Source organism: Oncorhynchus masou, chromosome 7 (genome assembly GCF_036934945.1).
Source record: "Oncorhynchus masou masou isolate Uvic2021 chromosome 7, UVic_Omas_1.1, whole genome shotgun sequence".
NCBI classification, from domain to species: Eukaryota; Metazoa; Chordata; class Actinopteri; order Salmoniformes; family Salmonidae; genus Oncorhynchus; species Oncorhynchus masou.
Window position 1 is genome coordinate 22,035,791 of NC_088218.1, and position 22,543 is coordinate 22,058,333.

The 22,543-nt window shown below is 41.5% G+C and overlaps 1 protein-coding gene across 1 annotated transcript; it reads right to left on the reverse strand.

Moving 5' to 3' along the window:
* Nucleotides 1–1,379: 1,379 nt before the first annotated feature.
* Nucleotides 1,380–14,973, reverse strand: LOC135543500 (actin-related protein 3-like). The gene is made up of 12 exons (XM_064970811.1): nucleotides 14,753–14,973; nucleotides 14,092–14,147; nucleotides 8,905–9,029; nucleotides 8,367–8,477; nucleotides 8,185–8,280; nucleotides 7,735–7,842; nucleotides 7,302–7,445; nucleotides 6,906–7,079; nucleotides 4,863–4,955; nucleotides 4,487–4,612; nucleotides 4,227–4,310; nucleotides 1,380–1,822 (listed from the first exon to the last, which is right to left on the reverse strand). The coding sequence occupies exons 1-12, from the start codon at nucleotides 14,794–14,796 to the stop codon at nucleotides 1,727–1,729; spliced, it is 1,257 nt and encodes a 418-aa protein (XP_064826883.1). The 5' UTR covers nucleotides 14,797–14,973; the 3' UTR covers nucleotides 1,380–1,726.
* Nucleotides 14,974–22,543: the final 7,570 nt, after the last annotated feature.

Below are 22,543 nucleotides of genomic sequence, written 5' to 3' on the forward strand. Positions count from 1 at the left end.
TGGATTAGCTAACACAACTTGCCATTGAAACACAGGAGTGATGGATGCTGATAATGGGCCTCTGTACGCCTATGTAGATATTCCATTCAAAATCTGCCATTTCCAGCTACAATAGCCATTTACAATGTTAACAATGTCTACACTGTATTTATGATCAATTTGATGTTATTTGATGGACAAACAAAATGTGATTTTCTTTCAAAACAATAACGTTTCTAAGTGACCCCAAACCTTTGAACGGTAGTGTGTGTACAGTCGTGGACAAAAGTTGTGAGAATGACAAGTATTCATTTTCAAAGTTTGCTGCTTCAGTGTCTTTAGATATTTTTGTCAGATGTTACTATAGAGTACTAAAGTATAATTACAAGCATTTCATAAGTGTCAAAGGCTTGTATTGACAATTACATGAAGTTGGTGCAAAGAGTCAATATTTGCAGTGTTGATCCTTCTTCTTCAAGACCTCTGCAATCCGCCCTGGCATGCTGTCATTTAGCTTCTGGGACACATCCTGACTGATGGCAGCCCATTCTTGCATAATCAATGCGTGGAGTTTGTCAGAATTTGTGGGGTTTTGTTTGTGTTTTTGTTTGTGCACCCGCCTCTTGAGGATTGACCACAAGTTCTCAATGGGATTAAGGTCTGGGGAGTTTTCTGGCCATGGACCCAAAATATCAACGATTTGTTCCCCGAGCCACTTAGTTAGCACAAGGTACTCCATCATGCTGGAAAAGGCATGGTTCATCACCAAATTGATCCTGGATGGTTGCTCTCGGTGGATGTGTTCGTACCATTCTTTATTCATGGCTGTGTTCTTAGGCAATATTGTGAGTGAGCCCACTTCCTTGGCTGAGAAGCAACCCTACACATGTATGGTCTCAGGATGCTTTACTGTTGCCATGACACATGACTGATGGTGACGCTCACCTTGTCTTCCCAGGACAAGCTTTTTTCCGGATGCCCCAAACAATCGGAAAAGGGATTCATCAGAGAAAATGACTTTACCCCAGTCCAATCCCTGTACAGTGGAAATGTTTTTTGGGGGGATTCAGTTCATTTGCATGGCAAAGAGGGACTTTGCAATTAATTGCAATTCATCTGATCACCCTTCATAACATTCTGGAGTATATGCAAATTGCCATCATACAAACTGAGGCAGCAGACTTTGTGAAAATGAATATTGTGTCATTCTCAAAACTTTTGGCCACGACTGTGTGTGTGTGTGTGTGTGTATATATAATATGTAAAAAAAGACTCAATAATATGAAATATCAACAAGCTCTACCCTTGAACACTGAACATCTGAAAAAAAGAGCTATTGACTAAATATAATCCAACTGAACATGTGGATACCATAATAACAACATACGTCGGGCACATACTTAACCATACATGAGTTGCCTTTATTATCTTGCACATTATTCTGTGTCCACACAATTGCCCTGAAAATGCTTTAAGACAACATTTCCTTCTCTTTTTCATAGACATTCACCCCCCGTTTGTCAGCCTGATAGTTGGTCTGCAGTTGATAAATGAGTCATTCTCCATAGGAATAGAATCTAGTCATTGTATTTCTGTCATTCTCTTCCTGTATTTTGTCTTCAACCGTAGCCCTGGAAATAGGCTGGATGAAGCAGCGACCGTAGTGCAGTAATGCCACTCTGCCTCTGTCCGTCCACTCCATTCTGCTCCAACTGCAAGCTCCAGTGATAACCGAGGGAAGTCCTTTTTAAGACATGACCCCGAAGACAGGGTTATGGCGGCAGATGCTCGGTCCGATTTCCTCATAGTCTTTTTTGGTGTGGCACACTTGGTAAAACTCCGGCTGAGGAAAGAGTAGATATGACCGTTATTATTTGTTGGTGTACACTTTCTTTCAAGTTTCCTATTTTATATTCTAACCAAGGCTAACAAAGCCTCCAAGTGTCTGTCTTGAGCTTTTTACATCAGTAGAATATATACATACATCTCTCAAAAAAATAAAGGGAACACTAAAATAACACATCCTCGATCTGAATGAATGAAATATTCTAATGAAATACTTTTTTCTTTACATAGTTGAATGTGCTGACAACAAAATCACACAAAAATGATCAATGGAAATCAAATTTAGCAACCCATGGAGGTCTGGATTTGGAGTCACTCAAAATTAAAGTGGAAAACCACACTACAGACTGATCCAACTTTGATGTAATGTCCTTAAAACAAGTCAAAATGAGGCTTAGTAGTGTGTGTGGCCTCCACGTGCCTGAATGACCTCCCTACAACGCCTGGGCATGCTCCTGATGAGGTGGCAGATGGTCTCCTGAGGGATCTCCTCTAAGACCTGGACTAAAGCATCCGCCAACTCCTGGACAGTCTGTGGTGCAATGTGGTGTTGGTGGATGGAGCAAGATATGATGTTCCAGATGTGCTCAATTGGATTCAGGTCTGGGGAACGGGAGGGCCAGTCCATAGCATCAATGCCTTCCTCTTGCAGGAACTGCTGACACACTCCAGCCACATGAGGTCTAGCATTGTCTTGCATTAGGAGGAAGCCAGGGCCAACCGCACCAGCATATGGTCTCACAAGGGGTCTGAGGATCTCATCTCGGTACCTAATGGCAGTCAGGCTACCTCTGGCGAGCACATGGAGGGCTGTGCGGCCCCCCAAAGAAATGCCACCCCACACCATGACTGACCCACCGCCAAACCGGTCATGCTGGAGGATGTTGCAGGCAGCAGGACGTTCTCCACGGCATCTCCAGACTCTGTCACGTCTGTCACATGTGCTCAGTGTGAACCTGCTTTCATCTGTGAAGAGCACAGGGCGCCAGTGGCGAATTTGCCAATCTTGGTGTTCTCTGGCAAATGCCAAACGTCCGGCACGGTGTTGGGCTGTAAGCACAACCCCCACCTGTGGACGTCGGGCCCTCATACCACCCTCACGGAGTCTGTTTCTGACCATTTGAGCAGACACATGCACACGGCCTCCTCCACGTCTCCTGATGTACTTGCCTGTCTCCTGGTAGCGCCTCCATGCTCTGGACACTACGCTGACAGACACAGCAAACCTTCTTGCCACAGCTCGCATTGATGTGTCATCCTGGATGAGCTGCACTACCTGAGCCACATGTGTGGGTTGTAGACTCCGTCTCATGCTACCACTTGAGTGAAAGCACCGCCAGCATTCAAAAGTGACCAAAACATCAGCCATGAAGCATAGGAAATGAGAAGTGGTCTGTGGTCACCACCTGCAGAACCACTCCTTTATTGGGGGTGTCTTGCTAATTACCTAGAATTTCCACCTGTTGTCTATTCCATTTGCACAACAGCATGTGAAATTTATTGTAAATCAGTGTTGCTTCCTAAGTGGACAGTTTGATTTCACAGAAGTGTGATTGACTTGGAGTTACATTGTGTTGTTTAAGTGTTCCCTTTATTTTTTTGTTTGTTTGTTTGTTTGTTTGTTTGTTTGTTTGTTTGTTTGTTTGTTTGTTTGTTTGTTTGTTTGTTTGTTTGTTTGTTTGTTTGTTTGTTTGTTTGTTTGTTTGTTTGTTTGTTTGTTTGTTTGTTTGTTTGTTTGTTTGTTTGTTTGTTTGTTTGTTTGTTTGTTTGTTTGTTTGTTTGTTTGTTTGTTTGTTTGTTTGTTTGTTTGTTTGTTTGTTTGTTTGTTTGTTTGTTTGTTTGTTTGTTTGTTTGTTTGTTTGTTTGTTTGTTTGTTTGTTTGTTTGTTTGTTTGTTTGTTTGTTTGTTTGTTTGTTTGTTTGTTTGTTTGTTTGTTTGTTTGTTTGTTTGTTTGTTTTTGTTTGTTTGTTTGTTTGTTTGTTTGTTTGTTTGTTTGTTTGTTTGTTTGTATGTATGTATGTATGTATGTATGTATGTATGTATGTATGTATGTATGTATGTATGTATGTATGTATGTATGTATGTATGTATGTATGTATGTATGTATGTATGTATGTATGTATGTATGTATGTATGTATGTATGTATGTATGTATGTATGTATGTATGTATGTATGTATGTATGTATGTATGTATGTATGTATGTATGTATGTATGTATGTATGTATGTATGTATGTATGTATGTATGTATGTATGTATGTATGTATGTATGTATGTATGTATGTATGTATGTATGTATGTATGTATGTATGTATGTATATATATATATATATATATATATATATATATATCTCTGATAGAGGGATCTTTGTTAACTCATGTTACTAAGTTTTAGCACTCACAGTTGATGCCAACATAGACCCGCCGAACCAAACAGCATATCTCTGCATGTGGTGAGTGATGACTTGCACGTCGACGGGTTTGGGCTGACAAGAACACATGAAACATGTCATTATTGAGCCAATAACACCTATGATTATGCTGGAAATGCAAAAATATGACATCATTTTGAACATTTCAGGAGCCACAACACCCATAAAGCTGAAGCATCCCTATAGAGTACATCAGCTGACTATAGGTCAAATGTCAAATGGGTTCTCACCTTCAGCTTGGCACCGCTCAGTTCCTCACTGAGTTTCAGTCTGCCGTCCACTGTCCTTTTCAGGTCCCTCTGCAGACGTCGGCCAAAGTCTCTGAACATAGTGGATCCTCCAGAGAGCACGATGTTCTGCATAGCAACAGACAAGGTAAATAGACACTTGGAACCCTCGACATACTCCTGAATAGATCACTTAGAAAGTCAAACATTTCATCCTCCTACTTAATCTCATAACTTCTGGATGGAGACAAGTCTCGGAATCTGGCATAAGTATATAGTTTCAGTAAATCACGAGGACTGCATTTCTATTGTCAAACGCGATGTTCTTGTCGCCCGTCATGTGAAAGAAATAAAACAAACTTGAACTCCCCAGACGTACCTTATAGAGGGGACGTCTGACGTCAATAGGGCAGTTCTGAATGACTTCATCAACAACCTCGGAGATGGGTTGGGTGAAGTCAGGGTTGGCAAACTGGGGGAGGAGGAAAGTACAACACATACAGTACAACCAATGTTATTATGATACAATTAGAGCCGAGTGATTAACAGAAATGTCAGTTCAATTATTTGAATTCCAATTCGTTCAGTTTTTTCCCTGTGAGCTCAATGCCGCATGTCTCACAGTTTCTCTAGAGATAAATCAGATCCAGCCTGAACTGTGCAATGTAGTTGTAGTTTCCAACAGGCCAATATTCTATATAGTTTAGCGCATTAAAAAGTGGTAATTAGCTACAATGACCATAATCCATTGTGCATCTACTTGTCCAGTCTTTCTTTTAAGCCTGCTACTGAACAGAGAAGAGTGGTCGTGAGGTGACAGAGCAGCTGTTACTTTGCGAGGTACATCATATGACACCTGCCCGTCAAACATCGCATTCCAAAATCATAGGCATTAATATGGAATTGGTCCCCCCTTTACTGCTATAACAGTCTCTACTCTTCAAGACTTTCCACTCGATGTTGGAACATTGCTGCAGGGTCTTGCTTCCATTCAGACAAGAGCGTTAGTGAGGTCGAGCACTAATGTTGGGTGATTAGGCCTGGCCCGAACTCACCGTTCCAATTCATCCCAAAGGTGTTCGATGGGGTTGAGGTCAGGGCTCTGTGCAGGCCAGTCAAGTTCTTCCACACCGATCTCAAATAAACATTTTAGTATGCACCTCGCTTTGTGCACGGGGATATTGTCATGCTGAAACAGGAAAGGGCCTTCCCCAAACCGTTGCCACAAAGTTGGAAGCACAGAATCGTCTAGAATGTAATTGTATGCTGTAGCATTACGATTTCCCTTCACTGGACCTATGGGGCCTAGCCCGAACCATGAAAAACAGCCCCAGACCTTTGCTTTCGGGCACGTAGCGTTCTCCTGGCATCCGCCAAACACAGATTTGTCTGTCGGACTGTCAGATAGTGAAGCACGATTCCTCACTACAGAGAACAAATTTACACTGCTCCAGAGTCCAAGGGCGGTGAGCTAGACACTACTCCAGCCAACACTTGGCATTACGCATGGTAATCTTAGGCTTGTGTGTGGCTGCTCGGCCATCAAAACCCATTTCATGAAGCTCCCGACACAGTTATTGTGCTGACGTTGCTTCCAGAGGCAGTTTGGAACTCAGTAGTGAGTGTTGCAACCAAGGACAGATGAATTTTACGCGCTGTGCTTCAGCACTTGGCGGTCCCATTCTGTGAGCTTGTGTGGCCTACTCTTAGATGTTTCCACTTCTCAATAACAGCACTTACAGTTGACTGGCACAGCTCTAGCAGGGCAGAAATTCGACAAACTGACTAGTTGGAAAGGTGGCATCCTATGACTATGCCACGCTGAAAGTCCCTGAGCTCTGCAGTAAGGTCATTCTACTGCCAATGTTTGTCTATGGAGATTGCATGGCTGTGTGCTCAATTTTATACACATCAGCAACGGGTGTGGCTGAAATAGCCAAATCCACTAATTTGAAGGGGTGTCCACATACATTTTTATATAAAAATGTATCTCTACCTGAATATACATGATCTAAGTGTTCGACAGTTGGTATTCAGCAGTCATAAAAGTATGCCTTATTTACTTTGAAGAACTACAAAAGTGATTTTGTCAGAGAGCATAGGCAGCAGCTCTATAGAGATGAGACGATGACTTAAAGTCATCACATAAAACAAAGGTAATATACACAACTGAAATATTTTATTAAAGTAAAGTCACTAAATAAATGGTTATTAAGTGATACGCAGTAATGGGCACTCACTACCATCACAAGACTTTTATTAATTATTTTATTCTGTGTTGTTACAGTATTCAACCCACATAATAAACAACGCATTTCATGTTTTCAAAATAATATTGAAACCAAAAATCGCTCGGCACTAGATACAATACATTACATAACACAAGCACAACAATATGTATTGAAAATCAATGGGATCATACCTCTGGGTGGAAGAAGATCTCAGGGCCAAGGAAGCGCTCGTAGCCCACGTCGACGGTGAACTCCTTCTTGCTGATGGAGTTGATGCCCGTGTACTGCTTGATCCACTTAGAGCCGTCCGTATCATACTTGTTGAACTCTTTCACCAGGTCAGGGCAGACATAACTGAACCTTTCCTGGAACCATTATCAATTGTAAGTCATAACCGAGTGTACATAAGACACTGGGTAGATGCCAAAGAGTTAACAAGGAGTCATAATCTGTGACTGTACATTACTGGTCAATGGTGCAGCAATACTGACCTCTGCTGTTTAACCTGAGAAATGCTCACAAATAATACAGGTAATAATTCCTTTGGTTTGTGAAGGGAACAAAAAAAGTTATACATGTGCTGGTACCTTGATGGCTTTGGCTGTTTCCAATGACTGCTCTGGTGGGATGCCCACCTCCCGCTCTCTCAGCAGCTGCTGGGTGAAGTAGGTGATGTCACGACCAGCGATGGGAATGTGCTTTATACAGCTACCGATGACGTAGCCTTCTGCCTGGAAGAAAACAACACCGATTGACAACACAATCTATTATCACTCGTACAGTAATGTAACGTTACCATGTATGTGTGAGCAATAGTATATAGTTAGAATACATCCGAGTAGTGTTCAGTAGGGCACACTGTTCCAAACATTTACAGCAGATTAAGAAAATGTACTCTTGTTGGACAAGTTCAGGAAGTACCTCCACGTTCCACTTTGTTTCAAAACGTTTGCTACCTACTAAACATGACCCAGTTCTCATAAAGACTGTATGAAATGACGATCGAACGAATGTACCCACCACTGGGATGACGTGGGTGACCCCGTCACCGCTGTCAATCACCGTCCCTGTCAGGGTCCTCTCGCCCAATTGTCTGGAGGTCCATGAGGCTGCCAGCGCCAGGACCGCCTGAGGAGGAAAACACAGACCGTGTCACTTTCCACTAATGACGACAACCCGTATTCGCAAAGGAGTGCTAAATCTAGGATCAGTTTAGAATTTTAGATAACAAATCAATACAATTATATAGTCAGGGGAGTTCTGAACCTAGATCAGCACTCCTACTCCTTTTTTGAAAAGAGACCCAGAATTGAGATCCACCCAGGAGTTTCACGGACACCCTCATTTCCTCTGTGAAGTGTGTTGAGAGTTGTGATAATGCACTCAAAATCAAGTTTGACTTGACCCTTGAACATGACGAGGTGCAGGGAAGAGATTATATAGAACCAACCAAGAACAGAGAGGATTTACCTGTACAGCGATGTAAAGACCTGGAACGTTGAAGGACTCAAACATAATCTCTGCTGTGTACTCTCGGTTTTCAGGGGTATTCAGAGGAGGCTCTGTCTGTGGAAAAGAAAAGGTACAAATCCCATAGGTTCCTGCTACTAAATAGCATACTTTCCACACTAACGTGCAGGTTATGAACGTACCAAGAGGAAGTAGTGGTCTTCGGGCTCTGCCCGCAGATACTTGAAGATGACCTGTTCCATGAACCTCTCCATGAGATCCCAGTCATCCACGATCCCATGACGAATGGGCCACTGTTACAAGGGGAACAACCACACCCAACAGTTCTCCATTAGGCTACTCAGTTCGAACAGGCCTTCAGCATGACTTTACATTTAAACTTTAAAAAGGGGCCATAACAAAGCGAACTCCCCGACACTGTTGTTTCGAGAAAAGCTGACTAATTGGGCTGAAGAAATTGAACCGCTCTAAAATCCATAGATAGAGATATGGTTGCAAAGACTGACCATCCAACATCGTAGTTTTCACCATGTTTTGTTTACAAACATCGGAGATAGATGATATTTTCGGTTCTGATGGGATATGCCAGTTGAACTAAGCCCATGAGGCATATTGAAGTTATATTCTTCAAGAACTAATATCATTAAAGTCCAAAAACGTATGTAGCAACTGCAGACTTCCCCTTTAAGTAAACCTCCATCACTGGAAAATGCAATGTACCTTTGTTGCATAATTTGGTTTGTCTATTGCCTCGTCACCGATGTAAAAGTCCAGATCGTCCACCCCCTTCGTCATCCTGCGCTGGGCTTGGTCTCCAACCTTGGCCGACTCTTTGATGGCAATACCTGAAGTTTAGGAAGATTCAACTCCCTTAATCTTTAGTACCAGCCTACATATGATTAGGACATTGTTGATTGAAACATCATGACTTGAGGGTGCTGATAGGCAACGTTACACAGGTGAGCTGATTAAATCAAGCATAGGGAAAGCAAACTGCCTATGCTAGACATAAGAGAGGAAACTCAATGAGCGGCAGGCCTATTACTTTGATTTGTCTTGTAAAATCAGTAAACAAATAGCCACATTTTTATTAAAGAGATACTGAACGCACTGACTCTGCATGGGTTTTTCGGTTGCTCATTATGAAAAACAAGATTTCAGTCATGGGGGAGTGGTTCGATGTGGCCGTTACTGATGTTTGTCCCTCATGAGACACCGTAGGAATAAAGTCAGTATCACTTTCTCAAAATAGTCAGAATGAAATAAATTAAATTCAAAGGGCTTTCTTGGCATGGGAAACATGTTTACATTGCCAAAGCAAGTGAAATGGATAAACATTTAAATTAACAGTGAACATTACACGCACAAAAGTTTGAAAGGAATACAGACATTTCAAATGTCATAATGTGGCTATGTACAGTGTTTTACCGATGTGCAAATCATTAAAGTACAGAAGGGAAAATAAATACACATAAATATGGGAGTGGTTTAGAATTCATAGTAACTCAAGAATTCTGTAATTTTTTTAAGCGTTTTTTGCCGAGGTGCTTTTGGTCGCACGATTTTACATCTAGCTAAGGTGTTTGGTGCAGTATTTCTCAAGTAAAATATTATTGTGACGAGTTGTTTTATGTAAACAAAGTCCGATCTTCTGTGCTGCTGGGCAAGTCTGTCTCGCTGTCTGTGTTCTACTATACGACTGGATATGTATCCCGCGGTAATGGGCATGGTTGAAATCAAAACCAAACCCATAAGTAAGTGTTTTGGACGATACTGACTTTATGACCAAATTTAACCTACTTGTGCTTTTTAGACAATTTTATCACTGGAATAAATGTTTGACTAATATCAATGTCACATATGTCATTTTCAACCAGATCAGTTATTTTATGTTTTTAATTATTTTCACAACATTGAATAAATGAGGTAAACTTTATCCAACAACTTTGAGTGCAAACCCATTACACCCCATTGTTTTGTCTGAATGTACGCGTTTTATCCACCAGCTAAGCTTCTGGGAGAGCTCCATCACTCTTTTGATTTGAAAATACATTCGATACAGGACCTTCTAATCAGCAGGTTTTACATGGGTGGATTTATGGCTTGCCTGGTGACATCACAAGACGGTAAATAAGTTACACCAATAACAAAAGAGCGTTCCAAACCGCTTTGTCAATAACTGCTATTTTTTTCCATCCCCACTCAGACTCCTCCCAAACAGTCCTAGCAACATTACTGCTTGAGAATTATAATATTTTGCTTAAAAGCCATTTGTTTCTTTTTAACCATTTTAAATGGAAAGCTATTGCAGTAAGGTACTTAAATTGTACCCAGAAATGATTTGATGTTGATATAAAAACAGCTGCATTGGGCCTTTAACTAACTGCATAATGTAACTTCATTGACAAAGTTGAGATTTACCAAGAGCACTTTGGTTTCCCGGGCCCACACGTACATGAAATGTATGCACGCATGACTAAGTCAATTTTGATAAAAGTGTGCTAAAATGGCATATATTATTATTATTATTATAATGTCGGACGATGAACATTGCTCCTTCAACTACTTCCTTGTAGCCTCTAAATGCTTAGGCCTACTTGTCATCCATCCAGGCTTCTTAAAGTGCACATCATCAATCTACCGGCTACGTCAAGCCCACAGTCAGGTGGCCTTGGAAAGCTTGTCCGTTATTCGAGTCAGCAGGGGCACAAGGGGACTTCTGCTATGGAGCCATATCACTGAATATAGGCTGGACTAGCCTCCTTTCAAGCTGTGTCTGGACAGCTTTCAAGTACTGAAAACAAGTGAATATGCTAAGATGATTGAAAATAGCCAAAATTGGATTGGTCACCGAGTAACTAGTCTACGGTCCTCTTAACAAGCTAGCATTGCCATTTAGACTCAAAGTCGGCCAACTTCAAACTTTGTGGTTTTACATTTGTTGAATTAGGCTCGCCTACTTCCTTTGAGCACTCCAATCAGATAGGAAAAACAGGAAGGACCGATACCAAAATGCTTTCAGCAGATTCATTTAACTAATGGCCACACAGTATGTCCGCCTTATGAGTTAGCCAAATAATGGACTAAAGGAGCCTAAAGTTACTCCTAATAGACCAAGGACTTTCTATTTAAAGGGTAAATTGGCTCTGAAAGCCAAAACAGACAAATACTCCATCTAAACTTGAATCGAATCTCAATTGCGGTACGGTTCTAAAAACATAAATCCCTCTACTCTCATAATTGCACAAATGCAAGATGCACCCTCACTGTATTAACACAGTTGCAGCAGACAGACATTTTCAGTGAAAACACATTTGTGGCATCCATCTTCCATTTAGAACAGAATAACACTGTCCATCCAGGATGGACATTTTTCTTTGGCATCACCTTCCATTAAAATAATCACATACAGTCGAAGTCGGAAGTTTACATACACGTAGGTTGGAGACATTGAAACTAGTTTTTGACCACTCCACAAATTTCTTGTTAAACTATAGTCTTGGCAAGTCGGTTAGGACACCTACATTGTGCATGACACAAGTCATTTTTCCACCAATTGTTTACAGACAGATTATTTCACTGTATCACAACTCCAGTGGTTTAGAAGTTTACATACACTAAGTTGCCTATGGCTTTAAACAGCTTGGAAAATTCCAGAAAATTATGTCATGGCTTTAGAAGCTTCTGATAGGCTAATTGACATCATTTGAGTCAATTGGAGGTGTACCTGTGGATGTATTTCAAGGCCTACCTTCAAACTCAGTGCCTCTTTGCTTGACATCATGGGAAAAATCAGTCAAGACCTCAGATATAAAATTGTAGACCTCCACAAGTCTGGTTCATCCTTGGGAGCAATTTCCAAATGCCTGAAGGTACCACGTTCATCTGTACAAACATTAGTACGCAAGTATAACCACCATGCGACCACGCAGCCATCATACCGCTCAGGAAGGAGACACATTCCGTCTCCTAGAGATGAACGTACTTTGGTGCGAAAAGTGCAAATCAATCCCAGAACAACAGCAACGGACCTTGTGAAGATGCTGGAGGAAAAGGGTACAAAGGTATCTATATCCACAGTAAAACGAGTCCTATATCAACATAACCCAAAAGGCCGCTTTGCAAGGAAGAAGCCACTGCTCCAAAACCGCCATAGAAAAAGCCAGGCTACAGTTTGCAACTGCACATGGGGACAAAGATCACACTTTTTTTGAGAAATGTCTTCTGGTCTGATGAAACAATAACCGAACTGTTTGGCCATAATGACCATCGTTATGTTTGGAGGGAAAAGGGGGAGACTTGCAAGCCGAAGAAGACCATCCCAATCATGATGCACAGGGGTGGCAGCATCATGTTGTGGGGGTGCTTTGCTGCAGGAGGGACTGGTGCACTTCACAAAATAGATGGCATCATGAGGGAGAAAATTTTTTGATATATTGAATAAACATATCACGATATCAGTCAGGAAGTTAAAGCTTGGTCGCAAATAGGTCTTCCAAATGGACAATGACCCCAAGCATACTTCCAAAGTTGTGACAAAATGGCTTAAGGACAACAAAGTCAAGGTATTGGAGTGGCCATCACAAAGCCCTGACCTCAATCCTATAGAACATTTGTGGGCAGAGCTGAAAAAGCAAGGCCTACAAAACTGACTCAGTTAAACCAGCACTGTCAGGAGGAATAGGCCAACATTCACCCAACTTATTGTGGGAAGCTTGTGGAAGGCTACACGAAACGTTTGCCCCAAGTTTAACAATTTAAAGGCAATGCTACCAAATACTAATTGAGCGTATGTAAACTTCTGACCCACTGGGAATGTGATGAAAGAAATAAAAGCTGAAATAAATCACTATTCTGACATTTCATATTCTTAAAATGAAGTGGTGATCCTAACTGACCTAAGACAGGGACTTTTTAACTAGGATTAAGTGTCAGGAATTGTGAAAAACCGAGTTTAAATGTATTTGGCTAAGGTGAATGTAAACTTCCGACTTCACCTGTACATTCTCACATCATACACATTTAAACGAGTCAGTCCATCATGTTGCATACACTAACAGAGGACATTAATAGATTCACAAACGACCACTTTCTCAACTGCACTAGATAGAGAAGTACATAAACCGATAGAATTTACTTTGCAATTAGTAGTCCAACAGCACAAGGAACAAATTCATGTTTGAACACTTTCTTCTTAGCCGTGGGCATTCTGATGTGCCGGACAGAGGGAAGCCTCTCGAACTGAGCGTGTAGAGGGTGGGAGGGGGTCGCCAACAAAAGCCAGTGCCTTCTTTTTGGTTGCCTTATAGAACAGAATGCTCAAATGTGCCTGTGGTCGACCAATTACTTTGTTGGCTGTGTTGACTATCCTGGTCAGTTTGCTTTTTCTCCTCACTCTCAGATTCCCATACCAGACTGTCATATTGAACGTAAGGATGCAGGTGTTTGGAGACGCAGATAGCTATTTAGCACTTATTCTGTCCGTTTTCCATAAACAAGCGCCTTAACACAGACATATCGCCGTGTGGAAACGCTAACCCCATTTTTATTATTTCTCGCTGATATGAAAGATAAGGTCCTTATGCTTCCAAAATCATACTGCAAGCGATGCGTGTAGATGTTCAGACAGAGCGTCGTGGCTCTTAACAAAACTCCTCAGTACAGTCCAATGACTCATGTGTAATGGAAAGGAACTGATTCTCATGATCAAGGGCTACATATGAATACACATGGTACATTATCATTAGAAGAGGGATGGTTTTTGCCCTAACCCTACACAGGTGATTCAAATGATCAAAGCTTGATGATTAGTTGAGTATTTGAATCAGCTGTTTAGTGCTCGGGGCAAAAAAACAAAATGTGCACAGACTTTGGGGAACTGCTGCTGTATGATACAGAAATACTTACATGAAGGAACAATAAACTGTGGCTCTGTGTTTCCAGCATATCCAATCTTTGTGTACCTATAACAAAAGCATTGCATGAGAAAGTTCAGTGGGTTATATAGATCCTAATGATGCATGATCTAAAGCAGTGGTTCACAACCTGGTGGTACTTAGCCATAGCCATCCACAGGGGACCATATATATATATATATAGTCGTGAGACCATAGGCCTACTGGTAAAATGCACATAGGGGTGGGTACTCAGTCCGAGCAGTGAAATTTCAGTTGGTGGTACAGTAACCGAAAAAGGTTGGAAACCACTAATCGAAAAGGTGGCATGGCCGTCTGTGGACTAGGCCAGTTATACGCTTCCATAAATTGAAACAGTCACGTAGACTCCGGTAAAATATTAAAGTCAATGCATACTAAAGTTACTAATGTAACGTCTAACGAGTGGGGAACCCTGATAGCTTGCTAGTAGCTAATTTCTATCTTGTAATGCCTAAAATGGTTAACTAGCTATCTTGCTGGCTAGATTAAACTAATTTAAGCAAATTAAGGTTGTAGCTAGCTATCTTGATTGGTTTACTTTGCACGCCCAACATTTCTACCCTGTCTGGGTGCATCTAGCTAAAGCCAATGAATCAGTTAGTTAGCTATTAGCATTAACACTTGCTACTTACCCTGTGCCACAGTCAACTACACAAGCCGGTAGACGTCCAGCCATGTTTTCTTAAATATCTACTGCAGAGTGCAATAGTGAATTGCTGCTTTATTCCAATGGGTCATATAAAAATTAAATTCGTTTGTTTTGGGTAGAGGGATAACCATTTATTTAGCTAGCTAGTTTAGAGGCGGAACCCTGAACCCGCAGAGTGAAGTTACCTCCGCAATCACCTGATGCGGAAGTTGAAAGCGGTTGACGCGACGCTGATCATAATGTTTGTTAATTAAAGCATTTCTCATATCGCACCTTATCAGAAGGGTAAGCGAATGTAAACATATTAAACAATTATTCTCTATAATGTACCGATAGTTTGTATAGTAGCAGCAGAATAACTGTTCAGTCAATTCACGGACAGGATTCTGTGACGACTGATATGGGGGCAGTAGACTATCTGAATATAATATCTTCTTTGACCATTGCATGACGCTATAGACATCAATGACATTAAAATGCATTGTATCAATGCGTTAGATTGACCTTTTGGGTGAACATGAAAACCAAGCTCTCTTCTCTCTATCCTAGAAGTAAACTGCATTAGTGACCAGTTTCTCAAAAGTTTCCATCATTTTCAGAGACCGAGTTAAAATCAGTTTCAAGTTGGATATTTGACAATAGCTTTCAAACCACTTGAGCCACAGACTCCAAATAAGTGTCATGGTGTTGGAAAAATTGTGACTGTGACATGTTGGTATGTTCCTTTGAATTTTATCAAGTTGACATTCAGTGATCCGTGCCCAGTAGGAACCTAGACTTCTTCTGTCTGTTTTATGGTTCTGCAGCAAAACAATGGGCGTGGATGGTACTACCCACATCAGATATAGGCCTCCCTCCCCAGACAAGCTGGAGATACCTCTTCCCACTTCATAGGACATGAGCCAGATCCATGCAATGCCAATGGGTTTAGTCTCTGCCTCAAGTCTAGTGAGCGTAGAGGAGACCTCCGCACCTACAATGTGTGGGTCGGCAAGCACCGTAGCTGGGGAGATCTACGAGAAGGGCCCGGCGCGCGTCCAGAGTTGCCGGACCCAACCCCCAACCATTCCGCCTTCGGCCCGCTGATAGACAGCACCCCAACGAACCCCCGCATGCAGCCCCTTGCGAGACCTTCCACCAACCGCGGCTCGAGCCCCGCTTCACAACCCAGCCAGACCGACCCAGCCATTAGAGCCAATCCTTATCCCGAAATTACAGATCTTTTTTTCCAACTTTCCGGCGCGTGTTATAACATGCCAGAGGCTGTTCACCTTGGAGACCTGCTGCAGATATGGGTACTGCCCGGAGTGAGATTTACACCCTCTCTCCCGGATTTTTAAGGGCCAGGGAGAGCTCACCAGATGCCGCTGAAACCGCAATGCTTTCCAGGGCTTGGGCCCCTCTCTTGGGGTGAACCCTTTCCAGGGCTCACTGCCCTTTACAAAGAAAAGAGAACTTTCCCTGGGGCTTCCGCCAGCGTTACTGCACTGGATGGCTCACGGCACCCATCTCCGCCAGTCCGTGGACATTCTGAGGTCAGTAGGTCACATTACGTTTGAAAAATGTATGCAAAATCATGTGAGATGAAAATTGACAAACTAAAGGGTGTGCAATATAGAAGGGTAGTCAGTAGACATTCTGAACCTTGTTTGAAGTCAGTAGGTCACATGACCAAGGAGTTATTGAAATTTTGAAAAATGTATGTAAAATCGTGTGAGATGAAAATTGACAAACAAAAGGGTGTGCAATATGTAGGCCCACAATTGTACATTCTGAACCTTGTTTGAGTCCAGTAGGTCACATGACCAAGGAACAATTGAAATTAGACATTTTAAAAATGTTATGTAAAAATGTGTGAGATGAAAATGGACAAACAAAAGGGTGTGCAATATAGTAGGGTAGTCATTGGACATCCTCAACCTTGTTTGAATTCAGTAGCTCACATGACCAAGGAGCTATTGACATTTTACATTTTGAAATATTCATGTAAAATTGTGAGATGAAAATTGACAAACATGGATGTGCAATGTGTAGGGCCACTGAGTGCACAGTTGTGGCCAAAAGTTTTGAGAATGACACATATTAATTTTCACAAGTCTGCTGCCTCAGTTTGTATGATGGCAATTTGCATATACTCCAGAATGTTATGAAGAGTGATCAGATGAATTGCAATTAATTGCAAAGTCTCTCTTTGCCATGCACATGAACTGAATCCCCAAGAAACATTTCCACTGCATTTCAGCCCTGCCACAAAAGGACCAGCTGACGTCATGTCAGTGATTCTCTCGTTAACACAGGTGTGAGTGTTGACGAGGACAAGGCTGGAGATCACTCTGTCATGCTGATTGAGTTCAAATAACAGACTGGAAGCTTCAAAAGGCGGGTGGTGCTTTGAATCACTGTTCTTCCTCTGTCAGCCATGGTTACCTGCAAGGAAACACATGCCGTCATCATTGCTTTGCACAAAAAGGGCTTCACAGGCAAGGATATTGCTGCCAGTAAGATTGTACCTAAATCAACCATTTATCGTGTCATCAAGAACTTCAAGGAGAGTGGTTCAATTGTTGTGAAGAAGGCTTCAGGACGCCCAAGAAAGTCCAGCAAGCTCCAGGACGTCTCCTAAAGTTGATTCAGCTGCGGGATCGGGACATCACCAGTACAGAGCTTGCTCAGGAATGGCAGCAGGCAGGAGTGAGTGCATCTGCAAGCACAGTGAGGCGAAGACTTTTGATGGATGGCCTGCTGGCAAGAAGGGCAGCAAAGAAGCAACTTCTCTCCAGGAAAATCATCAAGGACAGAATGATATTCTGCAAAAGATACAGGGATTGGAGTGCTGAGGACAGGGGTAAAGTCATTTTCTCTGATGAATCCCCTTCCGATTGATTGGGAATCTGGAAAAGAAGCTTGTCCGGGGAGAAGACAAGGTGAGCGTCACCATCAGTCCTGTGTCATGCCAACAGTAAATCATCCTGAGACCATTCATGTGTGGGGTTGCTTCTCAGCTAAGGGAGTGGGCTCACTCACAATCATGAATAAAGAATGGTACCAACACATCCACCGAGAGCAACTTCTCCCAACCATCCAGGAACAATTTGGTGATGAACCATGCCTTTTCCAGCATGATGGAGTACCTTGCCATAAGGCAAAGGTGCTAACTAAGTGGCTCGGGGAATAAATCGTCGATATTTTGGGTCCATGGCCAGGAAACTCCCCAGACCTTAATCCCATTGAGAACTTGTGGTCAATCCTCAAGAGGCGGGTGGACAAACAAAAACCCACAAATTCTGACAAGCATTGATTATGCAAGAATGGACTGCCATCAGTCAGGATGTGGCCCAGAAGTGAATTGACAGCATGCCAGGGCGGATTGCAGTGGTCTTGAACAAGAAGGGTCATCACTGCAAATATTGACTCTTTGCATCAACTTCATGTAATTGTCAATAAATGCCTTTGACACTTATGAAATGCTTGTAATTATACTTCAGTACTCTATAGTAACATCTGACAAAGATATCTAAAGACACTGAAGCAGCAAACTTTGTGGAAATTAACATTTGTGTCATTCTCAAAACTTTTGGCCATGACTGTACATTCTGAACCGTGTTTGAAGTCAGTAGGTCACATGACCAAGGAGATTTTGAAATTCAAAAATGTTAATAAATAATTGTGTGAAATTTAAATCGACAAAAACAAAGTGTGTGCAATGTGTGTCTATGCCATCAGGTTAGCTAGAATCAGTTTTAGGAGTAGTGGTTAAAGAGTTATTGAAATTTAAACATTTTGATTTGTCACTACGTTTACGGTCACTAACTGCTCTTGGTGAACATAAGGAAAACTACAGGCGAATAGCCGTCGACTATCCAACCTGAATCTTTCTTTACTTCAGTTTTTCAGAGCTATGTGTCCCTCGAAGCTATAGGCTACTGCAGCCCCCACATAAACCATCTCCACCAATCTGCTCTGTTTAAAGATGATATCTTTGAATTACCTCCCATCAACCAGCCAATGAGGATTGTATTCCTTTCCACCATGACCACATGGAATGGAAGGCCACTGATAAAGAAGATATATTAGCCGAGAGAGCTCTGGGGCTTAGAGCTGGATCCATCATGGAGGACCATCTTACGTCTCCACGAGATCCAATCCTTGAGCTTTATAGAACATTGCCTTATTTCTCTCCAGGAAGAGTCATCCATCGCTCACGTCGGTGGTCCCTCACTCCCTGTATCCTCCCAAAGCCATCAGCTTTCTCTTCTTGTTCAAACGGTCCTCTCCAGTCTCCAGTCAGTGGGAGAAACCATTCCTTTACTGTGTTGACATTAGGATGGGATAAGGAAAAGCTGACAAATAAATACAGTTTAGCTGAGAAACCTTTCAAAGGTACATTTGATTCCAGTCATTTAATATCAAATGTATAGTGCCAGAGTTACTGTATTTGAAGGGCTGCTATAAGAAAGGATGCATACAGTAAATTATTATACTTGGGGTATATTGCTATTTCACCAGTAGGTGGCAATATGCATTTGACAGTACAATGCACGGTCAGTGACAATAGAAAGTACACCCCTTGTTTTCACATACGTTTTTGTGGGATTGAAATAGAAATTGTACCTTTTTGTACGTTGATCTACACAAAATACTCTATGTGAAAGTGAAAATATGTATGTATAAACGTATATACATGTATATTTCTATATATTTTTTACAAATGAATAACAAGTAAATAACTAAAATATAGTCGTTGCATAAGTATTTGCCCCGTTTGTTTAGGCAAGCCTAAATTATTTCAGAAGTAAATTCAGCTTAAGAAATCACAAATCATTTTATCTATCTCACCCCCCCCCTTAAATGATTTAGATGCACTATTGTAAAGTGGCTGTTCCACTGGATGTCAGAAGGTGAATTCACCAATTTGTAAGTCGCTCTGGATATGAGCGTCTGCTAAATGACTTAAATGTAAAATGTAATCTTGACTCACCAGGTATGTGCCCAGGTAGGACGCCAGGTGGCGCCCCTAAGGGGGTGGGTGGGGGGAGGGGGGTCCTGTCACACTCTAATCTGTTTCACCTTACTTCTGCTTGTCTCCACCCCCCACCAAGTGTCTCCTATTCTTCTCCATTATCCCCTGTGTATTTATACCTGCGTTTTCTGTTTGCCTGTTTGTCTCTTGCCAGTTCGTCTTGTTTTGTCAGGTCTTTTCAGTGTGTTTCCCGTTTCTCCAGTTCTTGTCTTCCCGGTTCTGACCTTTCTGCCTGTCCTGAGCCTGCCTGCCACTCTGTCCCTGATTGACTCTGCCTTGGATTTACAAACCTCTGCCTGCCCTTGGCCTGCCCTTTGCCTGCCCATTGTTATAATACATATTCTGAGAACCTCCTGATGCCTCCTGTGTCTGCATCCTGGTCATATCCTGAGTCATGATAGTTGTTCATTATTTGGACCTTCCTATCTACCATATACTCCATCTAAACGTGAATCGATTCTCAATTGCGGTATAGTTAAAATACTTCTCCTGGACATTATCATTCACCTGTTGATAAGACAAGACGTGATTTTTAAAAAATGAGCTTTTTTTGCTAATGTATGAAAGGGGTCCCTGGATCTCTGATTTGCTTGGGAGGGGTTCCCTGGGCAAGAAAAAGGTTGAAGACCCCAGTTATAGAAAGAGAGGAAGAATGCCAATCCAATCATTGCACAGGACCTGGACAGAAATATTCACTAAATATACAAAAGTATGTGGACACCCCATTCAAATGAGTGGATTCGACTATTTCAGCCACACCCGTTGCTGGCAGTTGTATAAAATCTAGCACATAGCCAACCAATCTCCATAGACAAACATTGGCAGTAGAATGGCCTTACTGAAGAGCTCAGTGACTTTCAACGTGGCACCATCAAAGGATGCAACCTCTCTAACAAGTCAGTTCATGAAATGTCTGCCCTGCTAGAGCTGCCCGGTCAACTGTAAGTACTGTTATTGTGAAGTGGAAATTTCTAGGAGCAACACCAGCTCAGCCGCGAAGTGGTAGGCCACACAAACTCACAGAACGGGACCACCAAGTGCTGAAGCGCATAGCTCGTAAAAATCCCCTGTCTTAGATTGCAACACACACTACCGAGTTCCAAACTGCCTCTGGAACTAACGTCAGCAAAAAAACTGTTCGGAGGGAGCTTCATGAAATGGTTTTCCATGGCCGAGCAGCCGTGCCAAGCTTAAGATCTCCGTGCGCAATGCCAAGCGTCGCCTGGAGTGATGAATCCCGCTTCACAATCTGGCAGAGTCTTCATTTCAGAGAACGCGTTTACATTTGGGAATCTGGGTTTGGTGGCAGCCAGGAGAATGCTACCTGCCCCAATGCAACTAAACCTGTTTGTTTAGTTGATGTTGACTTAGTTGCTGTTGTCAAAATCTGTGCATGAGAAAATATATGCAACTATTTATTCAGTTTTACTCCCTTGAGGTGATGGATTCAAGCTATTTTTGTCATGTCTACTCCAGCTCAACGTTACCGGTCTACTAGCCTACGGTCCTGGCATCACATTATTATGCACACCTGGCAACTGAGGTAAAGTGGGCTTTATATTCACACATTCAACAGACATCCAACAGACATTTGCCAAAAGCCATTTCTAAATGTAAAAATCTATAACTAATTCACTGTGTCACAGAATCATGAAAATAGATATGATTTATTCTATAAATGTCTAGCATACATTTACAAACTTTGTTTTGAGTAGAAATTCCAGTTTTGACTTGATAGAAATACATCAAATCTATAAAAATGCCATTTAATGCGGTATAAATCAATAACTAATTAACTGTTTGTCACAAACATCAAACTGTGTATGATTTATTCTATAAATGTCTAGCATACTTTTACAACCTTTGTTTTGAGGAAAGATGTCTGTTTTGATTTTAAAGAAATATATAAAATCTACAAAATGCCATTTGAAGCGTTATAAATCAATAACTAATTCACTTTTTGTCACAGAAACATCAAACTATGTATGATTTATTCTATAACTTTGACAACCTTTGTTTTGAGTATAAATTCTAGTTTTGATTTGATATAAATACATACCATCTATTTAAAGCTATATAAATCTATGATGTTTTCACTGATTATGTCATAATCATCAAACTAGGTATGATTTATTCTATAAATGTCTAGTATACTTTTACAACCTTTGCTTTGAGTAGAAATTCCAGTTTTGACTTGATAGAAATACATAAAATCTCAAATTTTAGTAGTTGCACACCTCCCTGCTGAATTATTATGTAGAGCTGATTTGGGCCAGTCTCCACTGTGGAATGTCCATGTTGATCCTCTTGGTTATCTTGGTCCTCTTGATCCATCCACCTGTCTTCTTTGTTAGTCAGGCCTGACCCCTTCATCCTGTAGTTTTTTCCTGTAATCTATTTTAATATGACTAAAGATGCAGAATTTTCTGCCAGGCTCCTTCTAATAGGGTTTAACAGACTCGTTAGAACTTTGACCACAAGCCCTCTAGATGGACTACATGCCCTCTATCAAATCAATCAATTTCCTCAAAACAAAGGTTGTAAAAGTATGCTAGACATCTATAGACTACATCATACCTAGTTTGATGTTTCTTTGACAAACGGTGAATAAGTTATTGATTTATACCGCTTGAAATGGCTTTTGGTGAATGTCTGTTGAATGTCTGAATGTGTGAATATAAAAACAACTTTACCTTGGTCACCTGGCAACCATTATTACGCACACATCATCTGTTACACCCGGACTTCATTACT

Excerpts from the sequence above, each read along its gene's own strand:
- LOC135543500 (XM_064970811.1), bottom strand. The coding sequence starts at position 14,796 with ATGGCTGGACGTCTACCGGCTTGTGTAGTTGACTGTGGCACAGG. Across the intron at positions 9,030-14,091 it reads ACAGTTTATTGTTCCTTCAT|GTATTGCCATCAAAGAGTCG; the intron begins GTAAGTATTTCT and ends CCTAAACTTCAG. Across the intron at positions 7,843-8,184 it reads GTCTTTACATCGCTGTACAG|GCGGTCCTGGCGCTGGCAGC; the intron begins GTAAATCCTCTC and ends TTTCCTCCTCAG.